Genomic DNA, 20,001 nt, shown 5'->3' with positions numbered 1-20,001 from the left:
TTCTTATACTGATCTTTAACAGAATCTAAGAAATAATCTTAGTACCTTAGCAAAGGTAAGTCTATTTGGGTAATATGGTCCAAATGTGTTGTTTTTTGGTTGGTAAACTTGCTTCAAGGATACAACTTAAAAATTTGAAGTTTCACTTCAGTATATTTCTTATTTTAGTTTTAAACCAAAATACAATTCTGCTTTGCATTCATTATACTTGTCATTTTCTGTATGTTGTGTAATATATCTAAGTTCTATTTTATGAGACCAAAAAATATGCTTATCTTTGATTTTTAAATTCCATTATCAATTTGCATCAAAGTGAATATTCTAAAATACCATATTGGTAATGGTTATATGAATCTAAACATATGATAAAATTGCTTAGAACTATACATGCCCATCCATGTACACGAGTACATATACAAACTGAAGACTTCTGAATAAAGTCTGTAGATTGTACCACTGTCAGTTTCTTGCTTGAGATATTGCATACTAGGATTATATAATGTTACCATTGGAGGAAGTGGGATGAAAGGTACACCAGACATTTCTGTACTTTTTTGTTTTAGTAAATTTCATGAGGCTCTAATTATCTCAAAATAAAAAGGTTTAAAAACCCTCATATCTAAGAGGCATACATATTCCCACTTCACTGGGAAATAAATAACCCTGTTCCTTTTATCTTTACCTGAAGCGGTGATGGGAGTGGGGAGTGAGTATATACACACATACACATAAAATTTTAAAGCATGGCCCACAGTAATAACCATGATTTTAAAAACTGGGTTTATGTATTCATGTGAAGGACAAAATTGCCTTCAGTTTTTTCTCCCTCCAAATTTGACTTTTAGGGGAAAAGAGCAACAAAAAACTGATAGCTCCAAAATAACATTTGAGGAGAGAGGAATTAGGCTAGAACCCAACAGAGAACGTCTTAGTAAATTTCCTAATGAAGGGGTAGTAGATAGGGGAAAATTATAGACAAAAAAAAAACACAATCATAAACACAAGTAAATGGGTTGGTATTACAATAAGAAAGGATATTTTGTCAGTAGAGAAAAATGACAGAAGATAACTGAAAGTTTAAAAAAATTTTAAAGTAATAATCGGGGTAGTCAAAGGAGTGTTTCTGGCATGGCCTCTATCTTCCCAGTAAAGTGAAAGTCAAACCCATCTGTTAATAAAAGTCAGCAGCAAGGTGATGGTAAGAAACTTGTGGTACGTGGGGGAAAGTTCAGAATTGGGGTGGTGGGACATGTAATAAACAGTCATGAAGATATGATTTTTAAAAAATGGCTGAATGGTAGTGTAGGTCTACTGCGGTTGGGATCTTGATTTTACATCCATTTATTAATGTGTTACGCACTTAAAATGTCCATAGGCTAAGGAATTATTTTGTACTTTGATGAGTGGATGATGAAAGGGCCACTGAAATAGCTTGAGGAAGTTGATATTTTCCATTTCATGACAGCTTATAGTTTGGATTAGAATGGGGAGAGAGGTGAGGCAGAGATACCAGGAAGCCACTCTAGAAGGCCAGGTGTGATGTGGTAAATACTGGCTGGAGCAGAGAGAATGAAATTAAAATGTGAAGTGAGAGACAGTACTCGGATTGGCTTCTTTATTGTCAGTTTGCACCAGTTTTAAGCAATGTTACTGTAGTAGAACAATAAAATAACAAAGACTTAACCTATTGAATCTTCCTGTTTTTCATCAGCCTTCTATACATCTCAGCAAAGAGACGTGAGGGATCTTTTGGTTGTGATGAAAATGCTTGATTAATGATAGGTTCTAGGGTGTACAGAACTGTCAAAACTAATCAGTTATATACTTTAACTCTACATAGTTTGTTTTACATAAATTTTTCCTCAATAAATAAGGAAGGGAATCCAATTAGAACTTTTAAAAGTACACACTTTGTTTCTTTTTATACACATAATAAATTGCAGTAAGGGCTTGAAAACATTCTGGGAAACATGACCCTGAGCCCTTTTCTGACTCCTCCAGGTAAAACTAATTTCTTTATTTGTGCTTCCATTATATTATTCTCTGTGCACTTCATTGTGTTTACTGCTTAAATTAAATGTTTTCTTTCACACACTCCACTTTTTCACCTCTCCAAATAAAACTGTGAATTAATTATCTTTGTATTCCCAGGACCTAGTTCAGTGTATGAAACATAATAGGCATTCTTCAAAATGATTAGTAAATAGAGGAAGGAGAACGAGTGCTAATTTGGTCACAGTTTTTGAGATACCTTGATTAAACTGACTATGCAATACTTGTAATTAATTAATTAATACTTTAAGGAAACTTTACTCCTATTAGATAGGATATAACTTAGATTGCAGATGAGCTAGAGAAAACACTTTAACACACATATCTACCTATGGTGGATTATTTGTAGATATTAGGTGAATATATTTATATTTAGTATGAACCTTTTATTCCTGTGAAATTTTATGTAAACTTACTTTCTACTTTTTCCTCTATCCATTCCTCCAGTCCTCCAGAAAATGTATGTATTCTCTTTTCTGCTCCCATAATGCTTCGTGAAAAACTGTATTGGAGCTTTTATTCTGTTTACTATTCCGTCTTCCTCACTGGAATAAAAACTCTTTGAAAGCAAGGCCTCTTACATTCCTGTTTATATCCACTGTGCCTGAAACAAAGGTTAATGTTTAACAAGCACCTGTGCTGTAATTGTGAGGGTGTCCATTTCGCCCCAGTTCTGTAAGATAACCAAGACAGCTACTAAATGACTTACAGGTAGGTAATATGGATATGCTGGACAAAAGGATGATTCACGTCCCAAGTGGGACCTTGTGAGAATTCATCACGCTATTCAGAACAGTGCACAATTTAAAACTTATAAATTGTTTATTTCTGGAACTTTCTATGTAATATTTTTAGACTATAGTTGACTATGAGTAACTGGTGCCACAGAGAGTGAAACTGTGGTTAAGGGGGAACTACTGTATACTTATTTTAGAACATTTGCTATTTTTCTTTAGTTCCTGGGTACTCTCCCACCCCCAGTCTTTTGGTCTCTTCATGTTTTAGTTTGTATTTTTCTATTGATCTGCAAGTTCACAGAGTTTTTCTTTGGTTTTGAATTATTTTTTTGAAATCATTCTTTGCTTTTCATGTCTAGCATTTCCATTTAACTTTTTCTTATAGTCTCCATTTTTCTGCAAAATTCCACATCTGTTCATGGATGTTATTCACTTTTTCCATTAGATCTTTTAATATTTTTATTGTAGTTACAAAGTTCCTGTCTGATAGTTTTAACATCTGTATCATCACCTGTAAGTTTGATTCTGCTTATTTATTCCTCTTTTTTGACAGAATTTTTCTCTTTTAATGCATCTCTTAATTTTTTATTGGATACTAGATATTATGTATAGAAAAATGGTAAAGGTTGAGATGAACAGTATTTAATCTCTGGAAATGAGCACACTTTTGTTTTAGGCTGTTAGTGTGGTGTAGGAGTCAAGCCAATCTAGTCAGGAGTTGAGGTGTGTTCACGTTTTGTTGTTGCTGACCCTACTTCAGGGCAGTACATTCTTCAAATGCCTTTAGTGGTGGGCTGCTCTTATTTTGTGCTTAGAGTGGGGGGCTGGAGGACATTTCTGGGTGTCCCTGCTTCCCTTCAGCCATCCGTGCACACCTGCACCACAAGGGTTTCTCTCCATGCCCTTGATCCTCTCCCAGTGGCAAACTGCTGTTGAGGAGGGCCACGCAGAGCATCCATCGCTATTTGCCTGTGGAGCAAAAACCCATTTCCAAACAATACACACCTAAGAGAAAAAGTATGAACCTTGAACATTTCATGATGTTGGTGTGGAGTTAGAGTATTAGTTTCCTAGGGCTGCTATAACAAAGTACCACAGACTGGCTTAAAATAATAGAAATTTATTGCTTCACAGTTTTAGAGGTTATAGGTCTAAAATCAAGGTGTTCGCAGGGCCATGCTCTCTGAGAAACCTGTAGGAAAAGCGGCCTTTTTTCTTTTTTGTCTCTTTCTAGTTTCTGGTGTCCTCAGATGTTCCTTGGCTTGTGGTAGCATAACTCCAATCTCTGCCTCTGTCTTCACAAGGGCATCTTCTTCCTTTGTGTCTTCACATGGAATTCTCCTCCTGTTATAAAGACACCAGTCATACTGGGTTAAAGACCTATCCAACTTCAGCATGACCTCATCTTAACTAATTATATCTACAATGACCCTGTATCCAAATAAGGTCACATTCTAAGGTACTAGGGGTTAGGACCTAAACAGATATTTTTGAGGTGCAAAATTCAACCCATAATAAGTAGAAATGACATTTGTGTCTCAAAAGCATACTCTATATCAGTAACATTATTTCATATGGATAAAGACACTAAATTACTGAATCTGAAAGCCAGAGTAAGAATATACTACCTTTTTTAGAAGAGTTTTTATACCTGATTTTAGCTCATATAAATTTAAAGATGCAACTAACAGTTTTTTAAAGTAACATTTTAATGAAATCATTCACAAATTCCATCCCATTTGCCACTAATATATGGAGCATTCTTTACATGTAGTTTTGGCAAAATTAAATTTAGTCATTTCCTTAACTCATGATGGGATAGTTTTAGAATTTATAGTATTTCATTTAGCTTTCTAAGACATCTGAATTTCATAACATGTATGACCAGCATACACTGAGAACTAATGGGCTCTTTGAAGTTTAAAATGTAGGACTCCAGTCTCAGTTATAAAGTCAACTGGTATTAACTAAAAAGACTTGCGTAGTATTTATGTTCTTACATTTAAAAGTCTCATTTATGTTGTCTATTTTTTGAAATCTTTGTTCATCATATATTATGCATGTTCAAAAACTATGATAATGAACTATTTGTTCTTAGAGGCTAAAAAATGGCATAGCAATGGAATCCAAAGGAAAAACCATGAGGAACTTAATTAAAATGAATTTTATCATGGCAGTTTTATAGTGCTATCACTTTTTGCAAACTAACACCAGTAAACCAGAACTTAAGTTTTAATTGTTTTGACTTGAATCATCTGTTTACTAAGGAAGAACACATCAAAATTATTTCTAGACAATACAATTTTTCAGAACTCAGCAAGAAAAAATTCAGAACTCAGCTTTCCAGCTGACCTTGATAAAAGAATTTCTGATTAAATTGCCATGGTTTTATAGTTTCTAATAATAATTACTTGGTACCTGAATTAAAATCATTAATGATTGGAAAGCTTAAAACAGCAAGATTCAAAGGGTTTTGTTTTTTGGTCCATTAAAACCACACAGATCATATGTTAAGTACTTCCTATGTGTACAACATGGTATTAGGCACAGTAAAGACAGAAATAAGTAAGAGAGCTTTACAGCTAAAACGAAGTTCCCAGCAGTCATCTGCCCCTGCTTTCCCTTTTCCAGATTAGCATGCTGTTGTCAACAGACATTAAGAGGCTTTCTTATGGTCAAACTTATCAAAACCCAGAATTTAATAAGAGACCTTATTATAGTTATTTTATGGTAAATTATTGCTTTAGTGATATTATAATTTTTCTCATATTAAACTCTTCTACCTTTGTTGAAATTCTTAAGTTAAAATTTCAATTGTAGGTAGCAAAGAAATTCAAATTCCCTCTCTGATAATCAGGATAGTCCTAGTATTTCATCATTAATTGTTCTTGCCTTTCAGTTCCTTAAAGACCTTAGCTTATGACATGTCTATAACTTTCTTTGCTTAAAAAGTCTGATCAGCTGTTGAAAATCTTCTTTCTTTACTCTTTTTTTTTTTTTTTTTTTTTGAGACAGAGTCTCGCTTTGTTGCCTAGGCTAGAGTGAGTGCCATGGCGTCAGCCTAGCTCACAGCAACCTCAAACTCCTGGGCTCAAGCGATCCTACTGCCTCAGCCTCCCAAGTAGCTGGGATTACAGGCATTCGCCACCATGCCCGGCTAATTTTTTTTATATATATTAGTTGGCCAATTAGTTTCTTTCTATTTATAGTAGAGACGGGGTCTCGCTCTTGCTCAGGCTGGTTTCGAACTCCCGACCTCGAGCAATCCACCCGCCTCAGCCTCCCAGAGAGCTAGGATTACAGGCGTGAGCCACCGCGCCCGGCTTGCTTTCTTTACTCTTAATTAGCTATAACTGAACTTGAATTACAGTAAGAAGTACTTAAATTGATTGGATGCAATTCATATAATCCTATGCCCAGTAGTGGAAAGGGTGAAAAAGTGAGGAAGATTGTGCCTGTTGTGTTCAGTTGTCTTTGTGAAGCGGGAAGTGTGGTTTCTGTTAAAAATACAAAAGTTGGGAAAAGGAGGGAGCTGTGGAAAGTTGTGAATATTTGGATAAGTCATCGTGGGTAGTGTAACAGGTATGTGAAAAGATTATGTAGTGCAAGTAAGGGCTTGTTCTTGCTTATAAAGCCCATCAATTTACAAAGTTAAAAAGATTATATAATTTATTCATTATTGTGTTCCTAAATATTGTTATTCAAAGCATATTCTCTATGAATCTTGGAAATTTCTTTTATTCTCAGAATGAATCTCAGTGAATGGATTTGTGACTCTCCATGAGTTTTGATATGAATATGAAAATTATGTTGTTAATTCTATGCCACTGTAAGCCCTAAACCAATTATATGTGAAAGAGATTTTGTCAATCAAATTCTTTCTGGTTAGTGTACATGTTAGACAACTATTTTGTGATATATTAATAGATTGGTCTTAATATTTGTTAAGTTCAGGGATACTCTGAAAAGATTTTTTGGAAAAGGTACCAACAAACTTTTCACAATTGAATCTTCAAAAATAGATTCTCAGTTGAAGCTAAGAAAGTGCTGTTATTATGCAGAACATAATGGTATAGACCAGCAGTCCCAAACCTTTTTGGCACCAGGGACCAGTTTCAAAGATGACAATTTTTGGTAGTTCTTTAGAAACAGAAGGATGAGTTTCAAAGTGTTATTTTGAAGGAAGAAGTCAAGTATAAAAAATGTACTTACTTACTTTATTATTCCTTTTAGATGCTGTCCTAGAATAAATAAAGCTAATCTATAATGTTAAAAATTGGACTATGGTTGCCTGGGCAGGAAAGTGGGAGGCTGGGTTTGGTTATTGACTGGAAAAGAAACAAGGGAACATTCAGAGATGATGGGAATTCTCTATGTCTTCATTTTATTGTTAGTTACGTGGGATATACATCTGTTAAAATTCATGGAGCTTTATTAGGATCTGTGCATTTTATACTATGTAAAATATATCAAAGTAAAATTAGATATTTATAAAAAGTATACTTGCAAATTATCATATAAGCAGACAGAGTACTTAAGTAAAAATCAAGTTGCCAGTGTCTGGCTGACACTGAAGGGTCTGTATTAAAAATTTGCTTTCTGGGTCTGATATTAACATCACTAGCCAACATAGCCTGTGACTAATTATTTTATTGTTTTATACTTTTTTTTTATCAGGAGAGTTTGTATATGTGAATATATAATTCACAAAAATACAGTTAGATTCCCAGGGTTGTGCTGGTAAATTAACAATTGGCATTATGGGAAAAAAGAAAAAAAGAGACGTAATGTATAGCTCTTGGAAAATTCCATGCAAATATTCCCACCATGGCTGATTTCTGGCTACCAGCATGGTGTCTCTAAAGAAGCAGAGTTAGGAAGAGATAGTCAGTTTCTGCTGTTACGCTGGCTTCAGCACATCATTAAGATTAACTACATACATATAGTATCTACATGTCTTCAAAATGCTTTTCACAACACATAGCAAGATCTGAAACAATAAATACAAGATTGTATCTCCAGCCAGCTATTTGGCAATTTGGACACCACTGATTACTAGTGATCATATATTCCATTTTGACTTCTTTCTTTTTTAGTGATTTTTCTTTTTGAGCTGAATTTCAGCTTCTTTATCTCTGTAAATCTTGTAGCAGAAACCTGAGTGAAGGCCATTTAGGTCTGTGACTCACTGAATGAATGAACATTGGGATTTTTGGCAGCTTTCAGACATTAGCAGAGATTTTGAAAGAGATTGAGCCAGGGCCTTCTTTCTCCCAGTTGGTACATGATCACATATCTCAGCTTTCAAAAGAGTTTGAGCATTACTTCCCAACCACAAAAGGCCTCGAACTGGGAAAGAATGGATCTGTTTCCCATTTGTAAATAGGCAAGGGTAATCAACTTTGTCCTTGATAGAAGAGAATCAACTGAGATTGAAAATGATGGTGGCCTTAAAAGTATGTTTGAGACAGCTTCACATCTCCATACATTCTGAATTAAAGTCAAGGCAGAATATCCTGAGATTGCCACAAAGCACTGAAAAGCCTGCTTCCATTTCCAGCATCCTATCTTTGTGAAGCAGGATTTTCTGCAGTGACAGCAACCAGAATGAGATTACAGAGTAGACTGTACATACACAACACAGTGCAGTTGTCACTGTCCCACATCACCCCAGAGAGGACTGTCTAGTTTCAGGAAAACAAGCCTAGGGCTCCCACTGATACTGCATTATGGTGAGTTATATAATTATTTCGTTATATATCACAATGTAATAATAGCAATAATGTACTCAATAAATGTAATGCACTTGAATCATTCCTAAACCATCTCCCCCACCCCATGGATTTGAACACAGTTGTCATTTTCCCCTGAAATGATAGATGGAGTTTGTTGAGTAGGTTGAATATGGAACAAGAATAAGCAAGTTTTGCAACCCATTCTGTGTCACTGAAATGTGCTGCCAGTGGTGACTGTTTTCCTAAAAGAAATCTCTGGAGCAGCTCTCATAATTCAAAACTCTGGCCAGTGATCTACCTTTAGAAAGCCATCTCACTTCTGTGTATAAGAGAAGATATTTGTGCTCTGTGTCCATCTCCTCAGAGCTATGCGAACAGACGTCAGTTAAGGGCATGTACTTTGTGTGGTTGATAATTTTAATCACAGCCTACAAAATGTTTAGTTGAAGTGACATTTTTTGACTAGTCAGCATTTCTCTATGGCTGACACAGTGTGTATACTCATATCCAGAAGTGACCTTGACCCCAGTATGAAACCAGGAAGCTGTCCAGTCATGGCAGCTGCTCCATCCGTGCACACACTGACACAAAATTCACTTTTCCTGATACGTCATTACTCAGAGACTTGAATGATTCTACAGTTGTGGTGTTGGTTGGCAACAAAAGTGCACGTAACATAGCCTTATGCACATCCTCCTGAAAAATATATTGCACAAAAACAAGTATTGTTGCCTTGTTGCTAACATCGGTAGACCCATCAACCTGGATTGAATACCACGGTGACTCACTAATCCTCTCAAACAATTATGCCTCAGTATCCTCTGCTATTTCATCAATTCATCTAGTTGTGGTGCTAGCTGAAAGAGAAGTTTGTGCCACCTTTTGAGCTGCAGGCTCTCCTAAAGGTTCACAGCAGATGTCCTTAGCACCAGGCAGGATCAACTATTCACCAAAGCAAAGGGCTTCTTAGCTTTAGCAATGTGGCTAGCCACTAAGCATGATGCCGTCAGTGCAGACACATTTGATGAAGTGGTGGCCTTCAATAATTGCTTCCTTTCTTCATATTCACTTATTTTTTCTTTTGAAAACTCCAAAGTCTTGTCTTGGGTGTCTGGTCTCCGTGTGGCAAAGCAGTTTTGAAGGTTTCGTGGCTTCATTGGATAGCCAGTTGCCACGTATTATACAAAGCAGGCCTGGAGAATGTGAATCACCTGTGGCAATGAACCCATAATTTAAGTTTTCTTTTAAATGCAGCTTTCATTTTGTTGGCAGTCATATTCTGCTGTCTCACCATTGGGTCTTTCTCCTTTTTCAAAGAAGCTCTCTAGCAGTGTTTGTATTTTACTCATTTTGCTAGGGTTAGCTTGTGGGTTTACAAAAACTGTGACTGAGACAAGTATGCAGTGCGGGGGAAGAGGTTCAGACGGAAGTGGTAAATAAAATAATGGGCAGGCCAGAATCTTTAAGTGTCAGATTCTGACTTAAAGCCTGCCACCAGATGCAGCTATATAATTGAAGTACATCAGCTCACTTGCCAATGTAAAGCCTGCCACCAGATGCAGCTTAATTGTCACTTGCCACTCACTGATAGGGCTTTGATGTGAATCTGCAAGCAGTTGATTTACTATGGTCTTTGCTGATGATGATCTGTATTTGCAGCCGCTCCTCAGCACTAGCATGACCACCTCAGCCCCACCTCCTAGATCCCTTACGTGCGCAATTCACAATGGGGTTCACACTCGTACAAGAATCTAATGCTGCTGCTGATCTGGCAGGAGGCAGAGCTCAGGTGGTGATACGAGTGATAGGGAGCAGCTGTCAACACACGTGAAGCTTCGCTAGCTTGTCCGCTGCTCACCTCCTGCTGTGTGGCCCAGTTCCTAACAGGCCACAGACCCGCATGGGTCTGCGGCTCGGGGCGGGGACCACAGGCATAGACAGTATACTCTTTTAAAAAGTGTGTAATGAGGAAACTGAATTAGAATTCAGACTTCCCAGTTCCATTTCAGAATGCTGATATTTAATCATCATAATTTCTTTAAGGAAAGTCTGAGTTGAAATATAAGAGAAAAGAAGTATGGTTTATAATTTATCTTAATTTACCAATCAGTGTTATTATCTCTAAAGTACATTCACGATAAAAGTTATTCATATCTACCTTCTCAGTGTCTTAACTTTCATTTTGGCTGTCAGTAACTTCAAAAAGCATTTGCATCTATATGCTACATACCATCTTTAACGTGGAAACAGCACTCGCCATAGTGCGTGCGTGCAGCCTGTGCACGCCAGCGTCAGTAATTAACACTTGCAGAGCATTATGTGCAGGATGCTTTTTATAGCAGAGAGAATGAGGCAGCGCACAAACTCCTGATACTTTAGAATGTTAAACTTGAACTCTTTTTATTTGTTAAAACTTCTTTGACAACAAAATATAATTTATTCAACAGTATCTCCACATATCTACTTTTCTCATGTTTCTCATTAATTTTTCACAAAATTAGATGAAAGCTTCTCACTAGTATGATCAGCTCTTGCTGTTCATTTCTCTCATGTACTCATAATCTTCTGCAGTGCTGCATTATCATCACCAGAGTAACCACTTCTTATGTCACAGGATTATAACTTCTGGTGGGAAATAAGGCATTTAAGCAGATGGATGCCTAAGAAACCAAGATCCTGTTATTATGCAAATAATTAGAGAGTGGGAGCAAAACTAATATCAGATATGTATGCAGGCATCATTCATTATTTGTATTTGATAGGAGAAATTCTGAGATGAAATAAGAAAAAGGTGATGTTTAAGCCATGAAGGTAGAAGGGAGCATGAAAATGATAGATTTTTAAATTGCGAAGAAAAAGTATTTTGAAAAACTGTATTTTTAGAGGCGACAGCTCAGGATGCATCACAAGTTAGGTGTTACTTATGTGAAAAGAGTTAGCCAGCTTACATTCAGGGATATAAAAATTTAGAATAAGGAATCTTTTGGAAATTATTTTTAGGTAAACAATAATACTCATTTTAATAACATGCCATTCATTCCTTTGAATCCTTAGATTCTATTAAATATTTTAATAAAATTCTTTTACCTTATTTCCCTGGCTGACTTGCTCATAAAAAAGAAACAAACTGTGTAAACATTCCTGTAGTGGTGGTTAATATTTGTTAATTTGTTAATATTTGTGGAACTCAATTTGTTGTATTATATGCTTTGCTTTTCTTAATTGGTATTAATGCAATTTCTAGTGTAGAGATTGAGTTTATGTCTTCAGCCTACTTTCAATAACACATGAGTTAAAGGCTGTGTTATAGACAGTGCAAACAGGGCTGGGAGAAAGGGGAGGAAGGCATGGCAGAAGGAAAAGGAAGAAAAGGAAAAGAAGAAAACCATAATGGCCCTGTGAAACACACATAGGTAATTTGCTTCTGATTGTAGTTATATTTTTACTGCATTAAATTTGTTGAACAAATTTGTACTTAAATTTGTTGAGTTATTGAATAGCTTAGTATTGACAGGAAGCCAGCTTTGCTTTAAAAATTCACTGCAAACATCTCTACATATTAATAGTTTCTAAGCCTTAGTTTCCTAGTACATGAAATTGAGGCTTAGTTTAGCTTCTTTTAAGTCCTAAGCATGCATGATTTATAATTTGAAAGCCCATATTTATTCAGCAGTTAGAATCAAATACTATTTGAGCTTTGCTATTTAGTGATGGGATAAACCTTCAATTCATATTATTGAAAGTCTGAACATTTGGTTTCCTAATCCTAATGTTCAGTTTTCTGAGACATCATCCACATACAAATTGCTAAATAATTTAGATAGTTTACATTTTTGTTATTAGAAAATACAAATTTGGAAATTAGTTTTCTGAATGAGATTCAACCAATATTCTTGGCTAGTTCATCTGACTAGTTACCCTGGTAACTAGTATAAGAATTTTCTGAGATCTTATTTGCTGATAAGCATAGGGTCCTGTTATGCATCTACATAACAATATAATAAAACTAAGTGGACATAGTGTGAAACTAAGTGGAGAAAAGTATTTTGTTTCATTTTAGTATGGATTTCCTTAACATTTTTTTCAACATTATGAAGCTAGTATTTCTGAGGCCCTGCTATGTACGTGTTGTGTGTGTGTGTGTATATATACCAAAACAGATGATATATTTTAAATTGCATTGTCTAATATGATTCAGCAGGAATTATAAAAATATGACCTTAGTTTCAGTCCTTTTATTAGGAAAATGCAAATCTTTCATTTACTGACTTCATAGCTATAATTCCTTTGTGAACCATGTCTTTTACAGATCCTTTTGTTATAGTAATACTTCTGTGGCTGAACTGTCCAATATGGCAACCACCAACCAGCTCAGTTTGGCTATTGAGCAACTGAAATGTGACTAGTCTGAATTGAGATGTAACTGTAAGGGTAAAATACACTTACTTGGTCTTTGAACGTTTATTATGAAGAAAGAATGTAAAATATTAATAATTTGTATATTGATTGCATGTTGGGATATATTAGACATTGGATTAAATAAAATATTGCTAAAATTAATTTTTCACTTGTTTCTTTTTACTTTTTTAATGTGGCTACTAGTAAACTTAAATTACACATGGGGCTCACATTTGTGGTTCTTACATTTTTCTTCTCGAAAGAACTATTCTAGAAGCTATGTTTTATATAAGGAAGTCAGATTTAGAAAGACAGATATTCTTCCTTCTACCTCTTTCCATTCCTATCTTTAATTGTTAGAAAGTATTCTAAAGCTGTTCATATGTTCCAGTAGTTAAATGACATCAATTCTATGCAGTGTAGAATATACATATACATAATGGAAGGTATATTGACCATTGGTTGCAGTATTTTCATATATTGGTGTGCACTATAGAGGGGACAGAAGGAATAAGGAAACTGACACACAAATTAAGAATAAAAAAAGGATCATACTTCTACAGAAACTATAGAAAACCCCATTAAAAAGATCCTAGTACTAATATTTAGGAATTACATATTGTCATCTAGGATTCTACTGTGTCCTATATGGTTTTCTTTGATAATAGCTGACTTTGAAAACCACTGATAGAAAGATAAAGTTAGTGATTTTTAACCTGAGGAACAAAATCTTACGCCAATAGAATATCACTTGGTTTCTATGTTTTTCCTTTTACACAGAATTCTCATTTGTGAAAGAGGGGGTGAAATACTTCACATCATAAGCTCCTAGGACACAGAGAAGTTCTTTAAGCTCCTTTATGTTGCCAGTGAGAATAATCATCTTTCCACTTAAAGAGTGATTGTCTCTTTTGCCCATCCCACTCCCATTTCCATGTTTATTTGTTTTTCCAAAAAGACATATTTAATGCCCTGCTTAGGTTTATTTTCTACTTACTCACTAAATAAGGAATAACACTGTTATGTTTTATATTTGAAATTGTAAGGTACATTTCTTTTTTCTTTTATTTTTAATTTAACTCTTTGTTTTACAGATGAGGGCAGAAGTGCAGTTGACCAAGCAGGTGGTGCACAGATTGTAATTGACCATTTAAGGTCACTGTGCAGTAAAACAGACCCCGCCAATGAGAAGCTCTTGACTGTCTTTTGTGGCATGCTGATGAACTATAGCAATGAGAATGGTAAACAACACTGAAAACTTGCTTTATCTCTGGGGGAAAAATTAAAAATCATATTTACTATAGTACAAAACAAAAGTATATGAAAATTGATGAACAAAGAATTCATAAGTGGAATATAAAATTAATATTTAAAAATTGATGAACAAAGAATTCATAAGTGGAATATAAAATTAATATTTAAAAATTGATGAACAAAGAATTCATAAATAGAATATAAAATTAATAAGTAGCCAACATTAAATTATTGTTTCAGAAATACAAAATGGTTAGTTTACTAAATGGGACTAGTTTCTGAAGGGTTGCCCATGTTAATCAGTACCAAAACAACAACAAAAAAATCTGTGTTTTTTTTTTGTGGTATGGTTTAAGCATTCTTACTATGAATATTTTAAAAATAAACAATATTTTTCATGTTCATTATATTAATGCCAGGTATAGTTTGGAAACATGAACACTGTTCATATCAGTAAAAATTATTTTATCTAGATACTAGGCTTACTTAGAAGCATTTTTTTTAAAACCTTTAATAAAATCTGGCTTTAGAAATGTAAAGTTCAGAGCAATTGCAGCTATCTCATTCTAGAAATTTAATAAATTCTTGTAAACAGCAGTTTCTTTTCTCTGTAAAACATTTTTAGAACCTAGCAACTGACATGTCAGTAATTTTTATGTAGTCTATATGGTTGTTAATTAAATGAACATAAATCGGTGTTATTAAGGCATCACAGTACTTTATGTCACAGAATATTATTTTTTTTTTATCATCTTATATGAATCATTGTGTGGATCAAACAGTCTGAAAATTCTGGTATGTTCCTGGTAGTAACACAAAATCTTTCTATGTGTTTGTTTCACAATAACATTTTAAGTTACAGTCTTTCAACAAAAGCATTTGCATATTAAACATGTAATATTATTCTTTACTTTCACGTGTTCTAGAAATATGTGGTTCTTTTGACACATTATTCATTGTTTTTACTTTTGGTAATTGTGGGCCCAAAGAAATATTCTCAATAATTCAAAAAGAAAAAAGATGCATCTTGGCAACAAATGGCTACATTTGGCCCTTGATGCTAGTGACAACAGCAAATGATGGGGACTGTGGCAAATTGAAGAGCCCCTGTCCCATTGAAAGGGGAGCCCCACTACTCTTCTCTAGCCAGTTGTTTCTTTACGGCAGTTTGGCCAAATACTCCCAAATCTTTTTATTTGGGGGAAAAAGAAGGGTAAAAATCTAGCTTTTTGTATTACATCTAATTTTTTAAATGTTGTGTTACATTTGCTTTTTTAACTCTGAAGAAGCTAAACAGAAGATGTCTTCAGGTCTCATGCTGTCCAAGGGCCACCAGTTTTGAACCTCTGAATTAAAATTATCCATAATAATAGAAGGTTGTTTTTATTGCTCAAATGCCTTACCTGTCAAACTTGAGCTAATAACAAATAACAGTCCTTATAGGGCCAGTTAATTCTATTTTTCTTCCCCTCTGGTTGGGAATCGTTTTTGAAGAGAAAATCGTCTTAGTATGAACAGGAGAAATGGGATAGTCTGGGTAATCCACAAAATGAACAACTAGTTTCTAAATAACTGAAATTTTACCATTCTATGCAGGTATCTGAATTGCATTAAGAAATCATTGGTCAGTTTTTCATGTTACTTCCTTTTCCTTTAACTTCATTTGGGCTTAGACCTTTGAGAAGTAGGAAAAATGCTAAGTGGGATAATATTTTAGAAAGGTAAATAAAAGAAATTCATCATGAAGTTATAGTAGCTTTGGATATAATAGAATTAATCTTGTTATACATCTAAACTAGTTGTCAGTTCTTTGAGGAAGCTGTTCAAAAACCTGTATAAAAGTAAATCAAATGGCCAAATGGTCTTCAAAAGCTTCACTAATTCTAATACAAAGCAGACAGTGATCGAGTCCCTGTATAGGATATCAGCGTGTAGAGAAGTGTACTGAGAACATAATCATTAACAACACGCAGAGTGCACAGTCTAAATGCATAACACATTTCTTTTTTAAGAGTAAGCTTTTTTCTAGTGTGCAAGTATTACCAAGAAATAACCTAGATACTTTGGAAAGCTGTATTAACTTTTCTCAGCGTGTTATTGGACAAATGGTCTTTTTGTTACATTATTTCAAAAGCTGCAATTTGAATGTAGTTTTCCAAACTGGATAAAAGAGACATAATCTTTAGTGTTTTTAAGGAGAACAAATGTCACGTTGTAACTATCCTCTTCCTCTGTTTCCTTTTTCAATTTTGTCTGTCATGAGCTTCACAGTTTGTGAAATGATTCCTTGTCTTCTTAATGTGCTTTAACTTAAATTTTGTTTGTTTGGCATAATTATTAAGTACTTTTGTAGTGTCAATTCCTTACTCTTTAAAGTTTGTATTGAAAGACTTAAATATTAGATCTTCTTTACTGACTTCAGGTAATTTGGTATTGATCCTGTCCGTATAGATAAGTTACTGAGACAAAAAAACAACAGCGTTTGAAATTCAAGAGGTACTTTTTGAGGGATAGAAAATGGAGGTCTTGCTATGGTGCCTAGCCTGGTCTCCATTCTCCTGCCTTGGCCTAGGAGGCATTTTTTATTAGCACTGGTACATGGAGTTTCTTTTTATGTGTGTTTACCATTGAATTTCAGTACACACGCTTCTGCTAAATTTTTAGTAGAATATTTGAGTAATAAATACCTCCTTTATACTCTTCAAATCACCTCTGCCCTTGGACCTAATAACTTAAGCCTTATCCATAGTTAGGGAGTGCTCTTTACCTTCACAGATACAATTTTTAAAATATTTTCAAAGTATGCAGGTAAGTACTGAAAATGGTCACAAAGACCCACCAGCATAGTTTCTCTGGAAGAGAACATTTTGAAATTGTTTGTTAGTCCTAAGAGTAGATTGACACCAGATTGAAACTTAGGATACCTTGATTCAGTTGCTTCCTGTCCATGCACTGAAACTCTTGAGCATATCCAATTTTTAAATCCATTAGATAGGGAATAAAACAAGTTTCCTAAACATACGTAAGATATATATATATTATGAAAATATTTATTCAGTAAAGACATTTTGTACCATTTGATAAAACTGCATATACCTCAATGCTTTTATCAGTTTCATAAGGTTTGAACCAGCTCATGACTCTATACTTTTAAAGCTGTGAGCTGAATATATTTTTTGTTTCCCCATTGGTGAAACAATTAAAACGTTTGTACTCAGGTAAGTTTGGAATACCCGAGTAATAAAAGTTATAACTGCTTAGCAGAGAAGTTGTAGCAACAGTATTATATAAATAAAATCATATTGAAATAAAAGACAGAAATAAAAGTTTTTTTGTAACAGTCTTTTCAAATTCATCTTTTTTGGAAAATTATCCTATTTTTCATGTGGTAAAAAAGCACTTTTCAATTCTGTGGGCTTCTAAAGTAGCTTGACTATTTGACAGTTGTGGCTGTTGAAAAGCATGTTGATGATTTGACATTTAGTTTGAGGGAGTATGTTGAACTTCCTATATTTTTTCTTCATTTAGTTACAACATCAAAGTTTTAGCTATTCTGTAACCCAAAGAGTTCAAACCTTGAATTATTATTGTTTTTATCCTATTGGCTTTTAAATACCTTTTTCCTGGCTTTGGTTGCCTGATGCCAAAACATTGCAGTGATGACTAAAAATTATATTGGGTTATCCACCTGTTTTCAAATATAACACCATTTTAGCACATAGGAGTTTGGAAAATATTTATTGATTGACTTTTCTGGATACTTAGTATTATCTAAAATTTTCATTAACAAAATCAATACTTGGAAGAGAAATAACGTTATTGGAATGTATCATTTTCATTAAGTTAAGAGCATTATAAACTCTTTCTCACTGTGTTAGTTGACATTCCCTACCCATACACAGTACATGACAGCAGCAGAAAGGGGCATTGAAAACATGCTGATAGTAATATGTACCAGACCTATAGTTAAAAATATACCATAGGTGACACACAAACTTGATTAATCTGCATATATACTTGAAAGTTGATTGCAGGTTTGAATAGAAGCAAACCAATAACCTAAAGCAAAGCACTAGAAACCACAATAATACCCTGTTGAGGATTATATTGGTGATCACCATTGTTATAGCATAAGTAGCCATGATTAGTCAATAAATATCTCATGGAAAAATCTATAATGGAGAGTTTAATTTTTTCTTAATACAGTTGTGTTAGAGACACAAAATGGAAAGATTGTTGTAACTCTAGAGAAAGTTATAAATGATGATAAGCATTAAAACAAAGACTACGTTGCTGATTTTATATAAACCATGCCATAAGAGAGAAACGCAGAGGCAAGAAATGTGCCATCAGGACAGGAAAAATAGGTTCCTTCTAAAATTATTAACATAACATATGTAGTCTATGGCTTCTTCATCAGACTTATGTTTTATTTACACTTATACATGATTATATACATATACACACACATATATGGTTTCTACAAATAGAGCTGAATTTTCTCTAATATGTTACTATAGTGCTCACTATTACTGCAAGACTAATTTTTTTTTTTTTTTTTTATGGATCCTGAAATCTCTCTGGGATACCTTCATGATAATTCTTAACATTTATTTGCTGCGTGGACTGGTAATAACTAAACTACAGTTGAAGGGAGGCCATCCATGTGATTTAGGAAATGTAATTCCTGGGGTATATTACTGAAGCATAACAACTGAATTTAAGTATTAAGTTCAGTACTTACATTCACTTGTTTAAGAAAGACCCCTATTTTCTCTCCTCTAATTTAAAGATGATTTAATTTGTTGTTAATTTTAGCTACTACTTTCATTTCGATCAATAGCAACAATTTCCCAGTTCATGATTAAAAACTAAAAAGCATTTTGGCTTGAGCTACCTGTTTATCCTCATGTCTTGGTATTACAGTACTTTATTACAGATGAGAAAGAACATTTCCTAGATCTTGGATATGTAGAAAAATGGTTTGCTTCGTATGAGTAAGGAACTATTTTCAAAGTTTACTTACTATGAGTACAAACTAATTAATAATTCATATGTTTCTTAAATACTAAAGTGTTTTTCCCTAACTCTAAGGAAAAAATTAATAAAATTCAAGATATAAAATGATATCTTTGTAATTCATTGTCTTTTTTCCTTCATGGTTCTAATTTTCCAGTATACTATTTTAAATGTATTTTTCTGTTCATTTATTCTCTGTTTATAAAGACATGAGAGATGTACTTTTATTTTCACATCTTTGGAAGCCCAATTTGTCAAATTACTCTAGTGAGTTAAATGGTGCTTGTTAAAGACATTTACTATGCAGCTGAGAAGTTAGCCTATTTTTATTTTATTCTTTACTTTTGTTCTTTACCTTATTCTTTACTGTTGTACTCTATTAAAAAAATTGTGAATTTTTACTGTTTGTCCAGCAGCTTTCTAATCAGTTTGCCAAAGCAGGTTGCATTCATGAAGTTCTGCTACAAATGCCATTTTAAACAAATTATTTCAATGAAGGACAGAGTAGGTAGTTATTTTGGTGCCTCTTGCTAATTCTGCCTATTAAATTTGACCCAAGTAGACCAGGTTGACTTTTATTCATAATCTTCCTACACTGTTACTATAACAATGGCGTTACTTAATGGACAGACTGAGAGCATGATTTTTAGTAGAGGTATATAAAATGAACATTTTGGTCTAACTCCACCATGGTCAAATATTGACATTAATATTCAGCATTGGCCATTATGGAATGAACTTGTGAATGCAAGAATCTGGAATTTTCAATCTCTGAAAAATGAAATGACTATTATAGGTTTTTTTGT

At 34.1% G+C, this 20,001-nt stretch overlaps 1 protein-coding gene across 5 annotated transcripts in view; it reads left to right on the top strand.

The window, feature by feature from the left end:
* The window catches only part of RAP1GDS1 (Rap1 GTPase-GDP dissociation stimulator 1), a 132,361-nt gene that overhangs the window by 76,065 nt on the left and 36,295 nt on the right, over positions 1–20,001 (top strand). For 3 of the 5 annotated variants that reach the window (XM_012763619.3, XM_012763620.3, XM_012763618.3), the window contains exon 5: positions 14,017–14,163. The exons of the other annotated variants lie outside the window; for them this stretch is intronic. In XM_012763619.3, coding sequence (XP_012619073.1) covers positions 14,017–14,163 — 147 coding nt within the window. The remainder of the gene's footprint in view (positions 1–14,016; positions 14,164–20,001) is intronic. 5 annotated transcript variants of the gene reach the window in all.

Source organism: Microcebus murinus, chromosome 29 (assembly GCF_040939455.1).
Source record: "Microcebus murinus isolate Inina chromosome 29, M.murinus_Inina_mat1.0, whole genome shotgun sequence".
Taxonomy (NCBI): domain Eukaryota; kingdom Metazoa; phylum Chordata; class Mammalia; order Primates; family Cheirogaleidae; genus Microcebus; species Microcebus murinus.
Note: the sequence above shows the minus strand (reverse complement) of the source record. Positions and strands in the feature narration are given on the sequence as shown.